At 36.6% G+C, this 18,683-nt stretch overlaps 1 protein-coding gene across 7 annotated transcripts in view; it reads right to left on the bottom strand.

The window, feature by feature from the left end:
• Window positions 1-18,683, bottom strand: part of SLC7A2 (solute carrier family 7 member 2) — a 125,176-nt gene that overhangs the window by 24,248 nt on the left and 82,245 nt on the right. For 6 of the 7 annotated variants that reach the window (XM_054029438.1, XM_054029440.1, XM_054029437.1 and 3 more), the window contains exons 2-7: window positions 15,279-15,667; window positions 13,639-13,794; window positions 6,820-6,985; window positions 6,088-6,224; window positions 4,816-5,038; window positions 2,327-2,466 (exon numbers count right to left, since the gene is read on the bottom strand). In XM_054029438.1, coding sequence (XP_053885413.1) covers window positions 2,327-2,466; window positions 4,816-5,038; window positions 6,088-6,224; window positions 6,820-6,985; window positions 13,639-13,794; window positions 15,279-15,654 — 1,198 coding nt within the window. In that variant the 5' untranslated portion in view covers window positions 15,655-15,667. Of the gene's footprint in view, window positions 1-1,869; window positions 2,007-2,326; window positions 2,467-4,815; window positions 5,039-6,087; window positions 6,225-6,819; window positions 6,986-13,638; window positions 13,795-15,278; window positions 15,668-18,683 lie in introns of all 7 variants that reach the window. The other variant, XM_054029442.1, reaches the window with a different exon arrangement.

Below are 18,683 nucleotides of genomic sequence, written 5' to 3'. Positions count from 1 at the left end.
AGTAGATATAAAAATTGCAACAACTATAAATCTTTTATATAATTGATGCTTACTCAACTTCTAACCATTACTTATCAGAAGAGAAGCCAAACCTGTCACAAAATAGTTGGAAACCAGAAGCTAAACTTTGTTGATTCATTTTAGGTGCACATCCCACGTTGTTGCATTAAAGTGCAAATACAATTCAGGGAAGTATGCAGCACTACAAATCCATTAGGCTCATTAGGCTGCTGCCTTTGATAAAATATGATTGGACTGTAAGCGAACTATTTTGCTGTCTGCAGAATTTCATTATCATAATTATTATATGGGAAAAAGAACAAATACATGTAATTATGTTTGGCCTCAACTGTAGTTTTGACTTGATAACATAGTAAAAGGTCAAAATCTAATCTTCTTAACACTGTTTAAAACCGTGAGATCATCCATACTAAGATTTAGTAGGAATGCCAGATTACTTTCATGCTGCATTCATTTTAACAGATCTAGCAAAACTGCATAACATAATTTAAACCAACAAGTCACTAGATACACATTTTCTTAAAGAAAAAAGAAAAAAAAGTTACCTGCTGTATCAAAAAGTTTTGTTCTGTTAGAATATACCACCCACCCACACAATTACACCCCCAAAACTGGCTTTGAATTACTGCTCTTGTGCTGCTGCTACAAAGACTGCATATTTGCATTCATCAGTTTACCCAACTGGGAAAAACATTTTTCCTTCTCTTCTTCTGCGTTGGTTCATTATTCCTCTAAAATGAAAAATCACTTTTGATACCAAATTTCCACATTTTTCCAAAATATTACAGAAAAGGGATCTGGTGCAACATGAAAGCAATCTGGAAAATTTTATTAAGTGTCTCTTTATAAGAGTAATTCCGTATTATAGATTTGTACTTTGACATACAAAAAAGATGAATTAAGGCCATTTTTTAGATTATGAACTATTTGGGGCATGACCATGGCTTCCTATATGTTTGTAAAGCTCTTTGAACAAAAGGGTCCCGACCATGACTATGGCTTGTAGATGCTACAGTATGATAAATAATACATGTTTTAGTCTTGTCTGAATCTCTTGGTCTTTATCATCTTGAGCCAGTCTACCCTCACTTTTCCATGCAAAGCTGACATTACATTGAAATCAGTAGGGTATAATTTGTGTTCCAGGTACATTAAGCAATACAAGAGATATGCATCTTGACAACAATGAAAGAGTTAAAAAAGAAATAAATCTCTGCTTGGAAGTGTAGGAATTTGAACACTACACTTGTAACAGTTCCTGGAAATATTGTTTTGATGCATTCTGTATGTGCGTACGTATACAAATACGTAATGATCCTTGCAAAATAGCTGTATCAAAAATGGATTCGTGCCCTTTATGGGTGAAGAATGTGTAAAATTTCCTCTTTTTAAAAACTGTTTTGTAGTTGCCTTACTAAAGATTATTCAAGATTTCTTTTTTTGTATCCTATAACAAAAATACATTTCCCCTAGTATTTCTAAACAATTAAATACATTAATCTTGAACTTAAATTTCCTATACCCAAGCCTCACAACAGAGCATAGTCCAATGGCTGAGTTATAAAGACAGTTTTATTCCAGATGCCCCAAAGTAAATAACTGTTTTGTTTGTAATGCAAGAGAAGCCAAACTTAGAACGCACAAAAAGTTGCAAGTTCATTGACATCAAGGACATCACCGCCACCACGATTGCCATGATTTGGAATTCATATGCCCTTCAATTAGTCAGCAATTTTATTCCCAACTTACATGCATGAGAAGTTAACAAGCAGGCCCTTCTTATAATCCATGCACGTGCATACAAGGTTCAAATCCCAGTTTGAAGAAACCTATGTTTTCAGAGCTTACCAGAGATGACCCCTGCTGTCAATGTGGCAGCAACTGGTGTCTGCCTCTTACTCACTTTGGCAAGAAACCTAAACAGTAAACCATCTCGTGCCATGGCAAACAGAATTCGGGGCAGAGGGAACATAGAGCCGAGAAGACTAGAACAGAAAAATTTATAGTTCAAATACACATTATTAAAAGCACTGTGTTCTACTGGTAAAGTCAACTAAAATGGGAAGCTAGGAAAAGCTTATTTTCATGTTGTTTTGTTCTTTTGAACCTGTGCTTCCAAAGCACTTGAGATTAACACAAACAAATACACACTGTGGTAGGAAAAAGGTTATTTTACCTTGAGACAATCATATTTTATTCTTTCAGTCAAAAGCAAACCAAAACTTGCCTGACAGTATTGGATTTCCACATATGCAATGTGTGAAGCAGTGCACCTTTCCTTACAATAATCAACTCTCAGTCTCACCTGCTACTGCACCCGATGACAAAGTAGCAATAACTGGAGTCTTCGTTTTGGAATTGATTTGAGCTAGACATTTGAAAAGCAACCCATCTTCCGCCATAGCATAGATTACACGTGGCATTGGGAAAATGGATCCAAGAAGACTGAGTAAAAAGCAAACACATGCAACATGGCAAAACACAATTCATGCAAGGTTATATCATTGAAAAGAGAAACAATGCTAATTAATGGCATGTTTCACTGAAAACAAAATTTATGATGGTAAAAATATCATAGACCAAAGATACTACAGTTTGGACACAAATAGATTTATTTTGTTTCTGAAAACCACTAGAAGTTTTGTTCACAATTCTGTGGTAATGCAATTGCTTCACTGGAAACAGTAGTAAAAATAGCTAAACAACTTTTGCCATCACTGTAGATCTTGGGATACTAGTGGACCAGGAGGATGGCCCTGGTAACACTAGCTATGCAATTAAGCATTATTGTTCCTTGAAAGATTCTGTCAGTCAGCAACAGTGAATCACACAAGCAGTAACACATTCTGCAGCTCCTTCTGACAATGTTAATCAATAGTAACTCAAAGTAAGCACCACACAGTTTACACTTAACCCTATTATTTCTTTCAGTTAAAGCACCCAGAGCCAAGCTACCTTATTATTCCTGGTTTTATTTAGGGACTGAAGGTAAACTATTTATCTTAAACCGTTGATATTTTCAGAATTTGAAAAGCATTTTGAACTACAGATGACTCAAAGCTCCTTTTGTATTTAACACATTTAAAATTTGTCGTGTTTCTTCCCTTCACATCAAAATAACCATACTAACAACCCCCACCCAAACAAATAAACAAAAAACCCACACAGTATAGCCTCTGCGACAGCCATATAACTTCTTAGCCAGCTGAAACTGAGGTTTTACTATACAGCCAGTTTGCCTTTCTTGCTACAGAGAATTGAATACATCACCTACATATATTCAGTGGATGTGCAGCTTTTATGTTCCACAGAAGCTAAGGCACTTTAGCACTGCTTGTGAAATGTACCATTACAATTAAATACATGTGCAGCACTACCAATCATTCACACTTTAACTGGTTTTGGTGCTGATTCAGGAAAGCACTTAAGTACCTACTTAAAGTTAGCATGTGCTTAAATGCCCTTGCCCAATAAAGATGCTTTCCTGAATCAGGGCCAAGAAATCTGAACTTGAAGAATAAGTAATATTTCCATACTGGTATCACCAAAATCTCTACATATTTTTATTGTCTTTGTATAAGTTAATTATGCTTCTTCTCATCTTGAGACTGCATTCTGGTAAATATTGGAAATATATAAATACTGTAAACGTTTTAATCTCAAATTACATGGCCCAGGAATAAGTAAATGTTCGGATCAAAGCAATACTCCCAACATATCAGCCTACAACACCGCCAAGTAAAGGAATTATAAGTAAAAGGGTATTTTTTTTAATTAAAAACATAAAAGTGAGATATTACCCGTCTCAGAATAAACTTGGGTGTTAAAAACTTTAAAATACTTTGGAAGAAAAATTAGGAGATCAATAGTTAAAATGTAGTAACCAATGGTTTTACTTTCTATGTAAAGTTTTCTTCTCCGCTGCTATTTTCTTTGCTCTAGTTTCTATTTAAACATTTGCTTTTTTATTTTATAAAATATTATAAAAATCATAAAACTGCTAGAATCCACTTCAGGCATCACTAGAGAAAATTATAGTCCCAAAACTAACTGTACAAACACAACTTAGTCTATATACACAGGCCTAAGATTCTTTTAGCTTGTCATTTAGAGCTCTTTTCTTTTTTATAATCTCCCACCCCAGAGTTTTTCACTCAATTATTTTCCACAATCAGTATGCTTGTCTTCTATACATGACTACTCGTGGACTATCTCAATGACATCAACAGTACTCCTTAAATAGGCAAGCCTGCTTCTTTTTTAGGCCAGCTGTTGAACTCATACATCTCCCACTTCTTGAGGCCATTTAAACCACTCTAGTAATGTACATGAGCTCAGTTAGCAGAAAAGGAGAATATTAAGGCTGTTCCTAAATGTAAGTAAATAGGCTCTTATACCACATTACATGTGGGCTATAATATATAGGAAGATCATACATATTAATACATCTCACAATCTAGTCAACTCTTCTAACTAAAATAATATATTTGGTCACATTTTATATTAAGATTACATTTATAGTTTACCAATGATTATTTATTGATGGATGTTTTCATCAATTGTTATAGAGTCCAACAGGTTGTTTATAATTATGACTTACAATCACAACTCCTACAGATAGTTTATAATGATCACATACTACTCATGTCTGTAACATGCTTATAATATTTATTAAATGTTAACCCTTAAGAAAATGTACCCTCAATATAAAAAGTGTGACCATACATTGAAATAAATACAGTATATTTCAATTATCTTATTTTCCAATAAAATTAGTCGTTTTTTCTTCTTTACCTTGTGGACAAAGCACAGAGGGATCCCACCGCTACAATATACTTTGCAGGACCCCATCCAACATATTCAAATGCTACAGGAAGAGGACTTTTCTCATCTAGAAGATAGTATGGCATCATAAGAGTCAAAGCTGCCGAAACACCAAAATAGGCCATAAAACAGACAAGCAGGGAAGTCACAATTCCAATAGGTATAGCTTTCTGAGGATTCCTGACTTCTTCCCCTATGGAGGAAAAACAAACATTCTTACTCATCTAGGAAAGCTTTTGCATCTTTTACTTTAATGTGCATCAACACACAGAAAAAGGTAAGTTTTGCAGTCTAAATATTAAGAATAGCAGCTTTAATATTCCATATAGAGCAAAATCAATGATACAGTATGTAACCCAGGATTTTGTGGCCAGCCATAGCACAAAAAATTAAGTTAAGCAAAATGACATTATATACGGAATTTTATCTATATATATAAAATTCCATATATAATGTCATATATATAAATATAATACATATTTTACTTTAGAGAGGCCAAAATCTATAATTTTCCACTTATCAATACAATTAGTCTTTGGAAAGTTGCTCTGAAATGTCCCTAGCCTCTGTTTGCTAGAAGTTGGGAATGGACAACAGGAGATGGATCACTTGATGATTACCTGTTCTGTTTATTCCCTCTGGGGCACCTGGCATTGGCCACTGTTGGAAGACAGGATACTGGGCTAGACTGACCATTGGTCTGACCCAGTGTGGCCATTCTTATGTTCTCTGTGAACTGCCTGCACCATACCTTTCCAGAGGATAAGTAAGTTGTTGATCTTTTACTGTGTTGAGCTTCATAAGTATTAATTTCACATTAGTCTAAAAGAAGCTCTAAGGAATATGCAGCCTCTGAGTTTGTTTTTTCTAAAGCTACAATGAAGCTAGTTTAAAAAAAAAAAAAAGACAAGATGCCTGCTATATGGGCTTAGCAGAAAGAGCTTGTGCTGATCAGTTTCACACTCTGCCATTGCAGCTAACTGCAGGCAAAGAGAATTTTATTCACACTGTAATGTTGTTTTTCTGTGGAATGAGAAAGCCACATTCAGGAGTGATCTCACTCTCTCTCTAGACATGGTGATAGAGTTTAAGAGTAGAGATAGACAGACAAAAACAGAGGCAGACAGGGACGAAGAGTAGGATATATATAGTTACACAGTTTGGCCACAAACTTTTTACTTCAAATATATATATACACATACACAAAGAAAGAGAAAGAGAAAGAGAGAAACCTCATCTTACCAGTTGTTGCAATGCAATCAAATCCCACAAAGGCATAAAAACATGTTGCAGCACCAGCCAATGTTCCTGTAAAACCATATGGCATAAAACCACCAGCCCCAAATATGCTTGTCACGTTCTTATAGGAAGAATAATTTCTATAGAAAATTGAAATACAACAGATAAAAGACATTTTTAATTTGCAGTAGAAGAAATCTAATAGTTTTTTATCCCCAGTAACTCTACATGAACAAGATAAGGATCTTTTTACAAAGCTCTCAGTACAAAATATCTTTGTAAGAAGTTTGAGATAAAGATCTTCTATCACCAGATATTCATTAACAGAAAAAACTGGATTATCAAATAAACATTATAAATCCTGGTCCTGCTCCCATTGGAACTAATGGCAAAACACCCATTGACTTTAATGGTACAGGATCAGGTCCAATATCTTGTTGTTAATCACATCCTGTACTGCAGTTAAATAGCTATCTTTAAAAATATACACTGATAGTTTCCCAGGTAGCTAAGATAGAGATTACTAAAAGGCAAAAAAGTAATTAGTATAAAATTTAATTCTGTTTCAGGACACAAGTCTACATTTCCCAACAAAACAGTAAATCTAAACCTGTTGCTACAATGCATAGGATACCAGAGATGCACGTACAGCAGGAACTGTCATCAGAAGCTGCTTAAAGTAGGACCAAGAAAAATGGAAGAAAATTGACAGATGAAAAGAAAAAGAAAAATTACCCTGTTTGTGCTGTGAGGTTTATGAGAGATTCTTCACTTATTTTCCAGTTGTCAGTATCTCCTTTCACAAAGCCAGAAATCATAACAAAGAGGAGAACCAAGATGTTAACAGCAGTGAAAATCTTATTCACCCATGCGGATTCTTTTACTCCAAAAGACAGAAGACCTATGAAATACAAGAGGGGATTTTAAATAATTAACATCTCCTTTAGGGAGTAAAATAGTATCTTTAACAACCTATACATGCTAATGTGACTAACACCAATTTTAGTATTTAGATAATGATACTAGATCTATGGCTTTTAGGTGTTAGTACTAGCTTAATGAGCACTTCAATACTATGATAGACACTGTATAAAAACTGTAAAATGGAGATTATTTTTAATCCTCTCTCCCTCCAAAGGTTGATGACTGTCTTCTTGATGACATTAATTCCATTTCTTATCCAGCAGGCAAAAAATATATATGGGAAGTGTAGCTTACTTCTTTACTGTGCTGGGGCCCAGTCCATATGTCTATGCATAGGATATAGTCTTGCAAGAATGTGTGTGAGTTAGCAAAAAAGAGAGGCATTTTCTCTCTCTGTAATTATTTGAATTCTCTGCCTACAGTACATATGGTTCAGGACCTGGCACCACGCTGATTTTTAGAATCTCATGTAGAATAGTAAAAAAAAAATTAAATTTAGAATTTTTGATAAAATAAAAGTCAAACATTTCAAATGCATGTTTTTTCTTCCATGTTTTGACCAGTTCTAATCTAATTTTATCAGTGCACATCCCAGCGCTGTCCCTAATTCCGAGAATAATGGGGCCATCCAGTAGGTCAGTGGTTTTCAATCTTTTTTTCATTTGTGAACCCCTAAAACATTTCGAATGGAGGTGCGGACCCCTTTGGAAATCTCAGACATAGTCTGCAGACCCTCAGGGATCCATGGACTGCAGGTTGAAAACCACTGATACAGATTATTAAAATAATTAAAGGACACCTATCAATTTAGCTCCTAAACAACTTTGGATCAGAGAGTTTCTTGATCTTTTGTATTGTTGGGCAAATCAGGATATAAAATAAATGTATCTCTATATAGCAGACTATTCTGTTTGCACAATCTGAACATTTTCCAAGGGAGACCCTGCTGTGAAGTTAGACAGGGGACAGTTGAAGCCTGGTCTGTAGTTTAGCAGAATACAAGATGACAAATTGGGATGGGGAAACATGAAATACAGTAGAAAAATCTCACACCATTTCGCTGTGAAAAAAAGTATTTCCAATAATGCCACACCTATATGCTTTTCCTCATTATTTAGAGATTAATTCTGAAAATGTTAAGCCTATCAAGATAATGTCTAAATGAAATTTCTGATTCTGTTAATGCAACATAAGACACGTTCTCAGAAACTAAGGAACTATCATATGAGCTGCTCAAGTTTTCTTTGTTGGTGGTATTTTTATTGGCAGAAGAAATAAATTGTTTTGTAGACCTTTACATCTCCCTCTTCCCCAACCCTCCTAGAAAGAAGTTTCTCAATGGACCTAAAATGATATGAAATCCAGCATGCAAAACGTCTTTAAAATGAATCTCCATCTGTAGAAAGAAAACATGAAGGAACAGGTTACCATGGACTATTCATTTGGACAATAAAAATAAAAATGTGTGAGTGGGGATCTTCACAAACGTCTCCTGCTCCCATTGAAGGCCATTCTCATAGATAAGAGACCTGAGCAATTGGCTAGTGTGGTATAAAGTAGGGTATGATAGTCTCCATGAAACACCTGTCACTTTGCCACTCCCACTGCTGTAGCTTTGCTTAGCACTGAAACCAGTGAGCTGTGTCTGGCACTACCTGAACTGCAAGATGCCCCCAGATTCGACTCTTCCTCCTCCTCTCTCAGTGGCAGAGAGATGCAAAGTTATTTTATTGCTGGTTCAACTGTACTGGGGAAAGTGATTTGAGGGCAGAAGAGGAAACAAATGGAGAGGGAAAGGGAAGGAGAGAAGTGATGTTTAAGACAAGGAGAATGACAACAGGGTTTGGAAGAACAGAAGACACAGAGAGAGAACACAAATGAAGAGGGGAATAGACAGAAAGAAAAACAGTGGTCTGGCAGCTACTACCTAACTTTAAGAAGCAGTGCTTTCTGATTGTTTGACAGACAACAACTCGGAGGCACACTTCAGATGAAGAATGGTAAGCAAACAGAAGAAAATATAGATAAGTAGAAACATTAAAAAACAAACAAACAAACAAAAAAAGGCATCATTCCTTTCATTGAAACTCTCTCAAATTAAAGACTTTTCCAGAATTTGTCTTTCTAGGCAGCAGATGGCAACTCATCCAAGTTAGAATTATTATTGCTACTAATTAAATTTCTTCTCTTTGCATTTCTCACACTCTCTTGTCTTCCCCATTTCAGGCTCAATCAGTTGTACTGATTAATTTCCTCTGCACTCCCTAAGATGCTAAGATGACCAACTTTAAAAAAAACACACAAAAATATGGATTCTAGAAATTTCTTCCTACTAGAGCCATCAAATCTGGGACTGCCAACTTCCAGCAGCTGGAACTGTGTATGTATTAAAAGGGAGTCCCAATTTCTTGTCTTCTTGAGAGCTGTTTGACCACAAGACAGCCCTGATTCTCATCACTAAGGTTCACTAGATGAACAGTTACTAGAAGATTGAAGGAAGGAGGAAGCTATCCAAGACTGTCACAAACTGGGTAAACATAAAATTGGTATTCTTGACATTTTTATCTGTTACAAACAATGTGACTTTGCTCTTTCCTCAAAAAGAACAGGAGTACTTGTGGCACCTTAGAGACTAACAAATTTATTAGAGCATAAGCTTTCGTGGACTACAGCCCACTTCTTCGGATGCATACAGAGTGGAATAAATATTGAGGAGATATATATACACACATACAGAGAGCATGAACAGGTGGGAGTTGTCTTACCAACTCTGAGAGGCCAATTAAGTAAGAGAAAAAAAACTTTTGAAGTGATAATCAAGATAGCCCAGTACAGACAGTTTGATAAGAAGTGTGAGAATACTTACTGGGGAGATAGATTCAATGTTTGTAATGGCTCAGCCATTCCCAATCCTTATTCGATCCTGAGTTGATTGTGTCTAGTTTGCATATCAATTCCAGCTCAGCAGTCTCTCATTGGAGTCTGTTTTTGAAGTTTTTCTGTTGTAATATAGCCACCCGCAGGTCTGTCATTGAATGACCAGACAGGTTAAAGTGTTCTCCCACTGGTTTTTGAGTATTATGATTCCTGATGTCAGATTTGTGTCCATTAATTCTTTTGCAGAGAGACTGTCCGGTTTGGCCAATGTACATGGCAGAGGGGCATTGCTGCCACATGATGGCATATATCACATTGGTAGATGTGCAGGTGAACGAGCCCCTGATGGTATGGCTGATGTGATTAGGTCCTATGATGATGTCACTTGAATAGATATGTGGACAGAGTTGGCATCGGGGTTTGTTACAAGGATAGGTTCCTGGGTCAGTGGTTTTGTTCAATGATGTGTGGTTGCTGGTGAGTATTTGCTTTAGGTATGCAAACTAGACACAATCAACTCAGGATTGAATAAGGACTGGGGATGGCTAAGCTATTACAAACATTGAATTTATTTCCCCTTGTAAGTATTCTCACACTTCTTATCAAACTGTCTGTACTGGGCTATCTTGATTATCACTTCAAAAGTTTTTTTCTCTTACTTAATTGGCCTCTCAGAGTTGGTAAGACAACTCCCACCTGTTTATGCTCTCTGTATGTGTGTATATATATCTCCTCATATGTTCCATTCTATATGCATCCGAAGAAGTGGGCTGTAGTCCACGAAAGCTTATGCTCTAATAAATTTGTTAGTCTCTAAGGTGCCACAAGTACTCCTGTTCTTTTTGCGGATACAGACTAACACGGCTGCTACTCTGAAACCTGTCATTTTGCTCTTTCCTGTTACTCTGGACAAATAAAAGGCAGACAATATTTTATTTACCAGGGTTAAAAGTCTGGAATTATTACTCCAGACTTCTCGCTAGATTTTTTTTATATGCTTGTCTTTTTCCCCCCCCTCCCTCTTCCCCTGCCCCTTCTTCTTCATCTTCTTCTTCCTCTTCCAGGACCCAAACTGTAATCTTTCCTCCAGGCCATACTCCTTTGGCAATGTCTTAGTAAGAGAGTAAAAACTGAACTGTAAATGCAACTCCCTGATTTCCATTCTGTAGACCCAGGACACGCTCCAGGGATTTTGCCGCCCCAGGTGGCGCAAAAAAAAAAAAAAAAACCAGCCGCGATCGTGATCTGCGGCGGCAATTTGGCGGGAGGTCATTCGCTCCGAGCGGGAGTGAGGGACCGTCCACCGAATTGCCGCCAAATAGCTGGACGTGCCGCCCCTCTCCGGAGTGGCCGCCCTAAGCACCTCCTTGGCAAGCTGGTGCCTGGAGCTGGCCCTGCGTAGACCCGCAACCATGATGGCTAGTGTCTGCTCAGAAGGGAAAAGTAGCTTTTTTGCTAGTGGCCACAGAGCACTGCCTAAGCATTCTCTAGCAGTTCTCTTCTCAGCAGCAGCATGCATGTCTTTTGAACCGATTCCATCACCCAATATAACATGGCTCAAAAAATGAAATCTGATAGGGGGATTTTGAGTATGTTAAGTGGGCTTCAGTGTCTAAATGAAGTGCTTGGCTATTCCCAAATAGAAATTCAACTGGAAAAGAATTTTCAAGGGACTGTAGCAATTGTAACAACTAATTTGAAACAAAAAGAGATCCATATAATCAAAAAAATAGATTATTAGCTTGTTAAACCTATATAAATTCACTGTACACAACTGGCAGTGAGAGGTACTGGTAGCTGAGTGGGAAGAAATAACCTTATGATTTACTGTTCTGTAAATACTCGTCTTTATTTATTTCCTTAGCCTCATTGTCAGACCAAACCCCTGTTTTCTTCCTGATGACCAAGTTTTATTTTAATTTGCAATGAAAATTATTCCTATAAAATTTATATACAAATAAAAGGGGAATTTCTTAGGGCCGGGTGATATAAATAGTAAATGTGCCAATAAATGGCTAAATGACACTTGATGATATTCAGACAATGATTGTCATCCTATTACCTCCATTGCAGTCTGACTCCATAATGCTGCAGTTCCAATAACTGCTGATAATGTCAGTAATTCACAATCAAAGGAAAAACATTTACGAGACTCAAAACTACTGCTGCTTGAAAATTAGTCCCAATTAGTTTCCAAACTGAAAACTATCCTTTCCTCAGGACTCTGGTTCATTTTTTGCTGCTTGCTTACAGCAGAGGCAAATACACTGCTGTTCATTTTTGTTAACAACCTCAAAAGCTTCTGAGTAAAATTTCCAAAAATACTTAATTGATTTAGGAGACAAAGCTCAGTGAGACCTAAACTTTTAAGTGCCGAAGTCTCTGTTGAACATAGGACTTAGGCACTTTTGAAAATTTTATCTTCTGCCATCTTTTATTAAAAGTAAATAATAATTAAGACAGAGAACATTAATGCATCAAAAATGCATGCCTACCCACATAAGCAAAATCTGACATTACTGTAACCTTTATCCTCTCTTCCCTCTACCTTATTCTTATTTTTTTGGGCCTGGTCTACATGAGAAAGTTTCACCAGTCATGCCACCTGGTGCATACACTCTTATTCTAATCGGAGAATAAAAGTGTCCTCACAGGGGATTATAGCAATATAACTACATTGGTTTAAATTCACGTTAGCTTATGCCAGTCTAACTTTCCGGTGCAGACAAGCCCTTAGTTTACCGGTTGGGTCAGGTATCTATTTTGATTGTTAACTCTTCAGGGCATGGGCTGAGTCATCTATCGATCAAGTATCTAGCATACTTTTGATGCAAATAAATAATTACAAATACTATCATCCTAAATATGCATGCTGTTTCATATGCTGCATCATCAAAACAGGAGTGACTTTTTCTCATGCAGAACAGCCACTCTGAATGTAAAAACTAGCCATGTTTATTTTCATTTCTGAGAGAACCAGACCCCCCTGGAAACAAACTATGGTTAATAGTTTAGTTGTCTGGTGCCAGTGGCTGGGATTTCCTATTGTAAAGTGATGCATTAGTAAAGATGTAATAGAAATAAAATTATTTATTGTTGTCAAAAGCAAAAATCCAGTTAATTTTACCAATGCTCATTGGTATCAAGGAGTATTGGAAAGTAGTAACCTAACAGCATGCAGAAACAACCTATCCATTCTCCAGACTTGAAGTGCTGAAGGTTCACATTGGATGGATGGATGGACTGTGCTTGTGTCTTGGAGTTGCCTATTAGTGGACACAAATTCTAGCCTGTATAATTCTTTTGAAGACTGGAAGTGGGAAAAAGTTAAGTTGTACAAAAGAAATAGCTCGTGAGGAAAAGATTAAATGAAAAGTTAAGTCAAATATCCACCTTTAGAACAACCAAAAAAAAAAATACAGATGCTGTCTAGTTATTCTTTTATTGTCCTTTCTACATTATGGATTTTACACAAAAGTTCTCATAGCTGATTACCTCATGACTTAGATGAAGTTAAAAAAATGTGTGTAAATATTTGCTTCTGATTTATAGAGCGACTATATCAATGTTCTGTATGCATTTATATTTCGCTAAAATATAAACAGTATCTTGATAAGACAAAACATTAGAACTATAATTCATCCTTTTTTATTGCTTGTATAAAGATAGGTGCAGAATCTGTTCCCTGCCTCCAATACATTCTCTATTATTAGTCCCCATGACATTCCTAACGTAGAGCTTTCTACTTCTTACCTGCCAGAAGCAATATCAAAAATACTGCAAAGAAGTCTGGATACTCTGCTAGACCAGAAAAATCCATTCTGAAGTAGGTTCTGAAAAACTGACCAATTTGTTTTCCAAGGAGTTCATCAAAGGTGCCACTCCACGCTCTTGCTACACTGGATGTACCTTCATAAAATACAAAATACAAAAAAATAGGATTTTGCACAAACATAATGATGGTACAACAGTTAGTACTATAGAAATAACATTTTGCTATTTGTATTTAGGAAGATACAATTATTGTTAAACAAGTGGTCTTTTTCTCCATAGATTTTATTATAGCAATTCATACGTACAAAATTATAGTATAATATATTAAACTACAATAACAATATCCTAATTTACTGCATTAGAAAAGTTCAAGTAAACTCTTCTATAACAGCTAACTTTGATAGCATAATAATCAATAATAATTTTTCATTTAGAGTACTTTTCATTATATTATTTCATTATATTATACTTTTATTTAATCCCCAAACATTCTGAAAATTACAACTGATATAAAATAACTTCCCTCTGTGCTGGAGTGCAGCCACTTACAAGGTGAAACATGGTATGGCTTTAGCAATGCACAGTAATACCACACAACAGTTTAGGACAGGAGTTGAAGAATAATTTTTCCAGCTGTAATTACAGAAGTTTTAGTAGGCAGAATGAAATTGCCAGAGTTTGAATTTAGCCAGCATGCAAAGGTTAATCCCCAACTCTTGAAAAAAATGCTACAGGACCACATGCAATCAAGACCACATTTTTATATCACTCTCAAAAAGCAACATCCCCATCAGCAGAGTGTCCCCTAATATAATACTTGAATGTACTGGGTGAATTGTGATATAAGCCATGGTCCTGCAATTGAACCTGCACATGCGGATATGTGTACCCATACAGAACATCATTAACTTAATTGACTCTGTCCTGGTAGTACTCTGTGCCTGTGCAAAGCCTCAGTTGCAGGATCACAGTACTGGAAGGAAACATGATACTTGAGTCACAAAATATCACTTCTTCCATTTTTCCTGACTTACTAGGGTGTCTCTCTGAATCTCTCCCATCCAAGCACTGTCCTAATTAGCTTTATATATGATAGGATATCAGCCCAAAGCTGGTATGTCTGCAGGACACTACATCATTGATGGAGTTACATCAATTGATACTTACATTTCATGATTTGTTTTCAAGTGTAGTTCTACACTGATGGCACCGTCCCTAGATCTACTAACTGTTTGTATCCAGAAACATTTATACTTACTGCTTTTACTCCAACTAGCCCTGCTGAGCCAACACAACAATGAGAAACTGAATTAGGTTCTATTTTTTCTTTTGCATCATCAATAGAATTGTTTGCCACTATTTTCCAATTAGGTACACTTGTTTAAGCTGTTGAAGAGAACTGGTTTGCAAAGGCCTCACAAAGTATCTATTTTGGCTTGAAGAAGCTTTATTACAGGGGATGATGCATGAGAAGGAAATAACCCAGCCTGACTATCAGATACCAGGGTGTGTCTGAAGTAGCAGCAGTTAAGAAAAAAGAAAGAAAGAGCCCAAACCTACATTTTATTTCTAGTTTTCCCAGTCACCCCATTAGTTTTACACTGGTCTCCCAAACTTACCTATAACGTATGATAAAATGAGATTCCAGCCAGTGATAAAAGCCCACAGTTCACCAACAGTTACATAAGTATACAAATATGCAGAACCAGTCTTGGGAACACGAGCACCAAACTCAGCATAGCAAAGACCTGCCATCACAGATGCCAAGGCAGCAATGAGGAAAGAAATAACAATACTAGGTCCAGAATCTGCTTTTGCAACTTCTCCAGCAAGTACGTAAACACCAGCACCAAGAGTGCTTCCCACTCCCAGAGCTATAAGGTCCAGAGTGGATAAACATCGGCATAACTTGGAATCTTCAAGACTGTCCACAGTGACAATTTTTCTTCGCAACAAACACCGAACAAATGACAGAACAGGTCCACAGGGTATCATTTTGGATGTAAAACTAGAAAAATAAAATAGGTCATTAAAAAACAGAAGGTATAATATAAACAAACCGTCACAATTTAACCTTCCAAAAGCCACTTTGCTGATGGATAATACATTTTGCATTTAAACAAAATTGTGGATCATTAGCAATAAATAGTTTATACAGAAATGTCTTCCTACCTCCTCTTTTCATTGCTTTGTTAGATTCAGTTTACTTTCTGACTTAGCTGACTGACTGGAAATGTAAAATATACTATATGACAACTGATTGTGATTACAGTTTTAATTAACTTTAAAAAAAAACTCTAAAAGATGAGAGTCTGCAAGCTAATAAAAACACTTTAGAAATATTTTGTGATGACACACAAAAGATGCTACAGGGGTTTGGGTATCTAAAGACAAGGAGAAAGATTGTTAAAGAAATATGAACTGTCTGAATGTGATTCAACATACCCTCCTTACAAGATAAGATCACATTCATGCATGTACACTGTTCCATGAAAGTAAACAGAATTAGTGATTTCTCAACAAAATAGAAGAGGTAGCAACCTTACCCCACTTTTGTTTTCAGCTCACACGCTCTTTTCAGAAAATTTCCATCATATTTAAAACTTAACATAAGGTAAAACCAGAGCAAATAACTTATACTTTGAAAAATGTATCTTGCATCTGAAGAAGTGAGGTTCTTACCCACGAAAGCTTATGCTCCCAGTACTTCTGTTAGTCTCAAAGGTGCCACAGGACCCTCTGTTGCTTTTTACAACTTATACTTTATTATTGATGGTTTGCCCTCAACCTTCCCTACAACAGAATCAAAGCGGAAAGCCACCACCATATCATACAGCCTGTAAACTGCTTTACCAATGACATAAATAGGAGCAGGAGCAGCACCAATATTCCTAAGGATTTTGTATTTTCAGATTCATGGCTACAAATAGCAATCTTTTATAAAAACTATTTTGATGGAGCCAAAGCAATTCATGATTTGAATTTGCTTTTAAAAGTTCTCTTTAGTGAAAGCGGTTTAATGTTAATTTTTGGAAGGTTTGTTTCCTATCAACAGCATCCCAAAAAGTAATTAATTCTGGAATATGACCAAAGAATTTAACCTTGTAATTATCTAATGAAGATTAAAAAAAACACAAAAATATGTATTTATCATACAGTAACTGTGGTTCTTCAAGATGTTGTGGTCAGTATGGATCACACTGCAGGTTTGCATGCACGAGATTGGATTGCTTTGAATAGCAATGTCCGTTGGTGCCATGCACATGCCCTGTTCCTCCTCATGCTCCTATGCCTGGGCATTAAAGGTGGAGCAGCCCCAAGCCTCCCTCCATTCCCTCAAAATTCAAAGTCAGTAGATTACTCCATGTTGCTGCCTGGCAGCTCTCAGAAATTGGCACATTTCTGAAGGAGGCAGAGGATGTTGTCGAACAGGAAAGTTACAGCAGAGTTCAAGCATCAAGACTCAGCAACCAACTGGTAACTCGGCAAGAGACATCGTGATATCAATTTTGGTATCCTCTGCAAGGAGAAGGCTTGACCTTTAGAATGCCCGGATGTGGCTATAAACAGATGGGGTGACAGTTTTTGTCAATGTAATAAAGCAGCATCCTGGGCATATGTAGTGTGTGTAATTTCTTTACTTCCTGTGCCAACTGTGGCTTCAGGAAGAAAACTGGCAGGTTGGTCGACTGGTTTAGATGAAATTCTGAGACGCCCTTAGGAATGAATGTCAGGTGAGGTTGCAGCACTTCCTTGTCCCTCTGGAATGTAATATAGGGGGATCAGCTACCAACTTCCAAAGATCACTCTCCCTCCTGGGTGAAGCGATCTTTGTGCAATACCATTGAGAAGGAATACACCGGTATTCAGAAGAAGGAATATATCTCCTCCTTGAAGGGCAGTGCCAAGGGATGGAATGGGACTGGTACTGGCTGCCTCTTTGGTACCGAGGACATCTCCAGACACTGCTATTCCAAAAAAATCCAATCTTGTGCATGAGATGAATGTGAGCCCATGATGGGATCCACACTAACATATACTCAATGAAGAAATGTACATTTGTAAAAAACATTGCAACTCAAATGAACATAAATTGCTTTGCAAACTAATTACAGTATATATGTCCATTATTGCATCGACCATTGAAAGGCAGTTATATGTGGGACAGCAAACAAACGCTGTTTAACAGCATATAGCAACAAAAGTATAGGATAGAAGTGAAGAAAAAATGCATATGACTTTAGGCAAAGCATAGTAGGGAGAATACACTTGCTCAAGTTGAAGTTTGGCCTTCACATTGAAACTAACACCCCCAATCACGACTAAAGTGCCAAAGAATCTTTAGTGACCATTCGTCACAAGTAGTCAGAAGCTTGGTTTTAAGTGTTATCCAGAAGGGCTTGTCTATATGAACTGTTTGTGTGCAGCAAGCTGGGGTGTCAATCTACCACACATAGCCTGGTGCACACTAAAAGTTCTGTGGTGTGCTCTGATCTTCCTTGCTGTGAAATGGAAATAGACTAAAAAGTGCTATGGAATACTGCTGCTGTGCATTAAAAGTCCTGTAGTGTACTTAGTTTGATCTATTCTCATTTCAAAGTGGAGTAGATCAAAGCACATTATGGGACTTTTAGTGAATAGCAGCAAGGTCGACACAGACTGTTAGCGTGCAGCTGGCTAACAGAACACAGATTTACACCACAGCTTGCCGCGGACTAACTGTTCCTACAGATATGCCTTAATATAGCACCTCCAAACAGCCCAGTTTAAAAAACATACTGAGGCACTGATTCAGTACCAAGATGGATAAAAATCAATGTTTTTTTAAAAAAAATAAAAATAGTTTTTTTCCTCAAAAAGCATTTTATAAAAAAATTCTATCTAAAGATAGTTTTAATTAAGATACATTATAGCTCACAGATATCTCATCATGGAATAGGGATTATAAATTCTAATTGTATAGTATGAGACAATATATTCATGTAATGTTTAAGAAAAGTTTTGTAAATGAATTCCAATAGTTC

This window comes from Malaclemys terrapin, chromosome 5 (genome assembly GCF_027887155.1).
Source record: "Malaclemys terrapin pileata isolate rMalTer1 chromosome 5, rMalTer1.hap1, whole genome shotgun sequence".
In the NCBI taxonomy this organism is placed as follows: Eukaryota; Metazoa; Chordata; order Testudines; family Emydidae; genus Malaclemys; species Malaclemys terrapin.
Note: the sequence above shows the minus strand (reverse complement) of the source record. Positions and strands in the feature narration are given on the sequence as shown.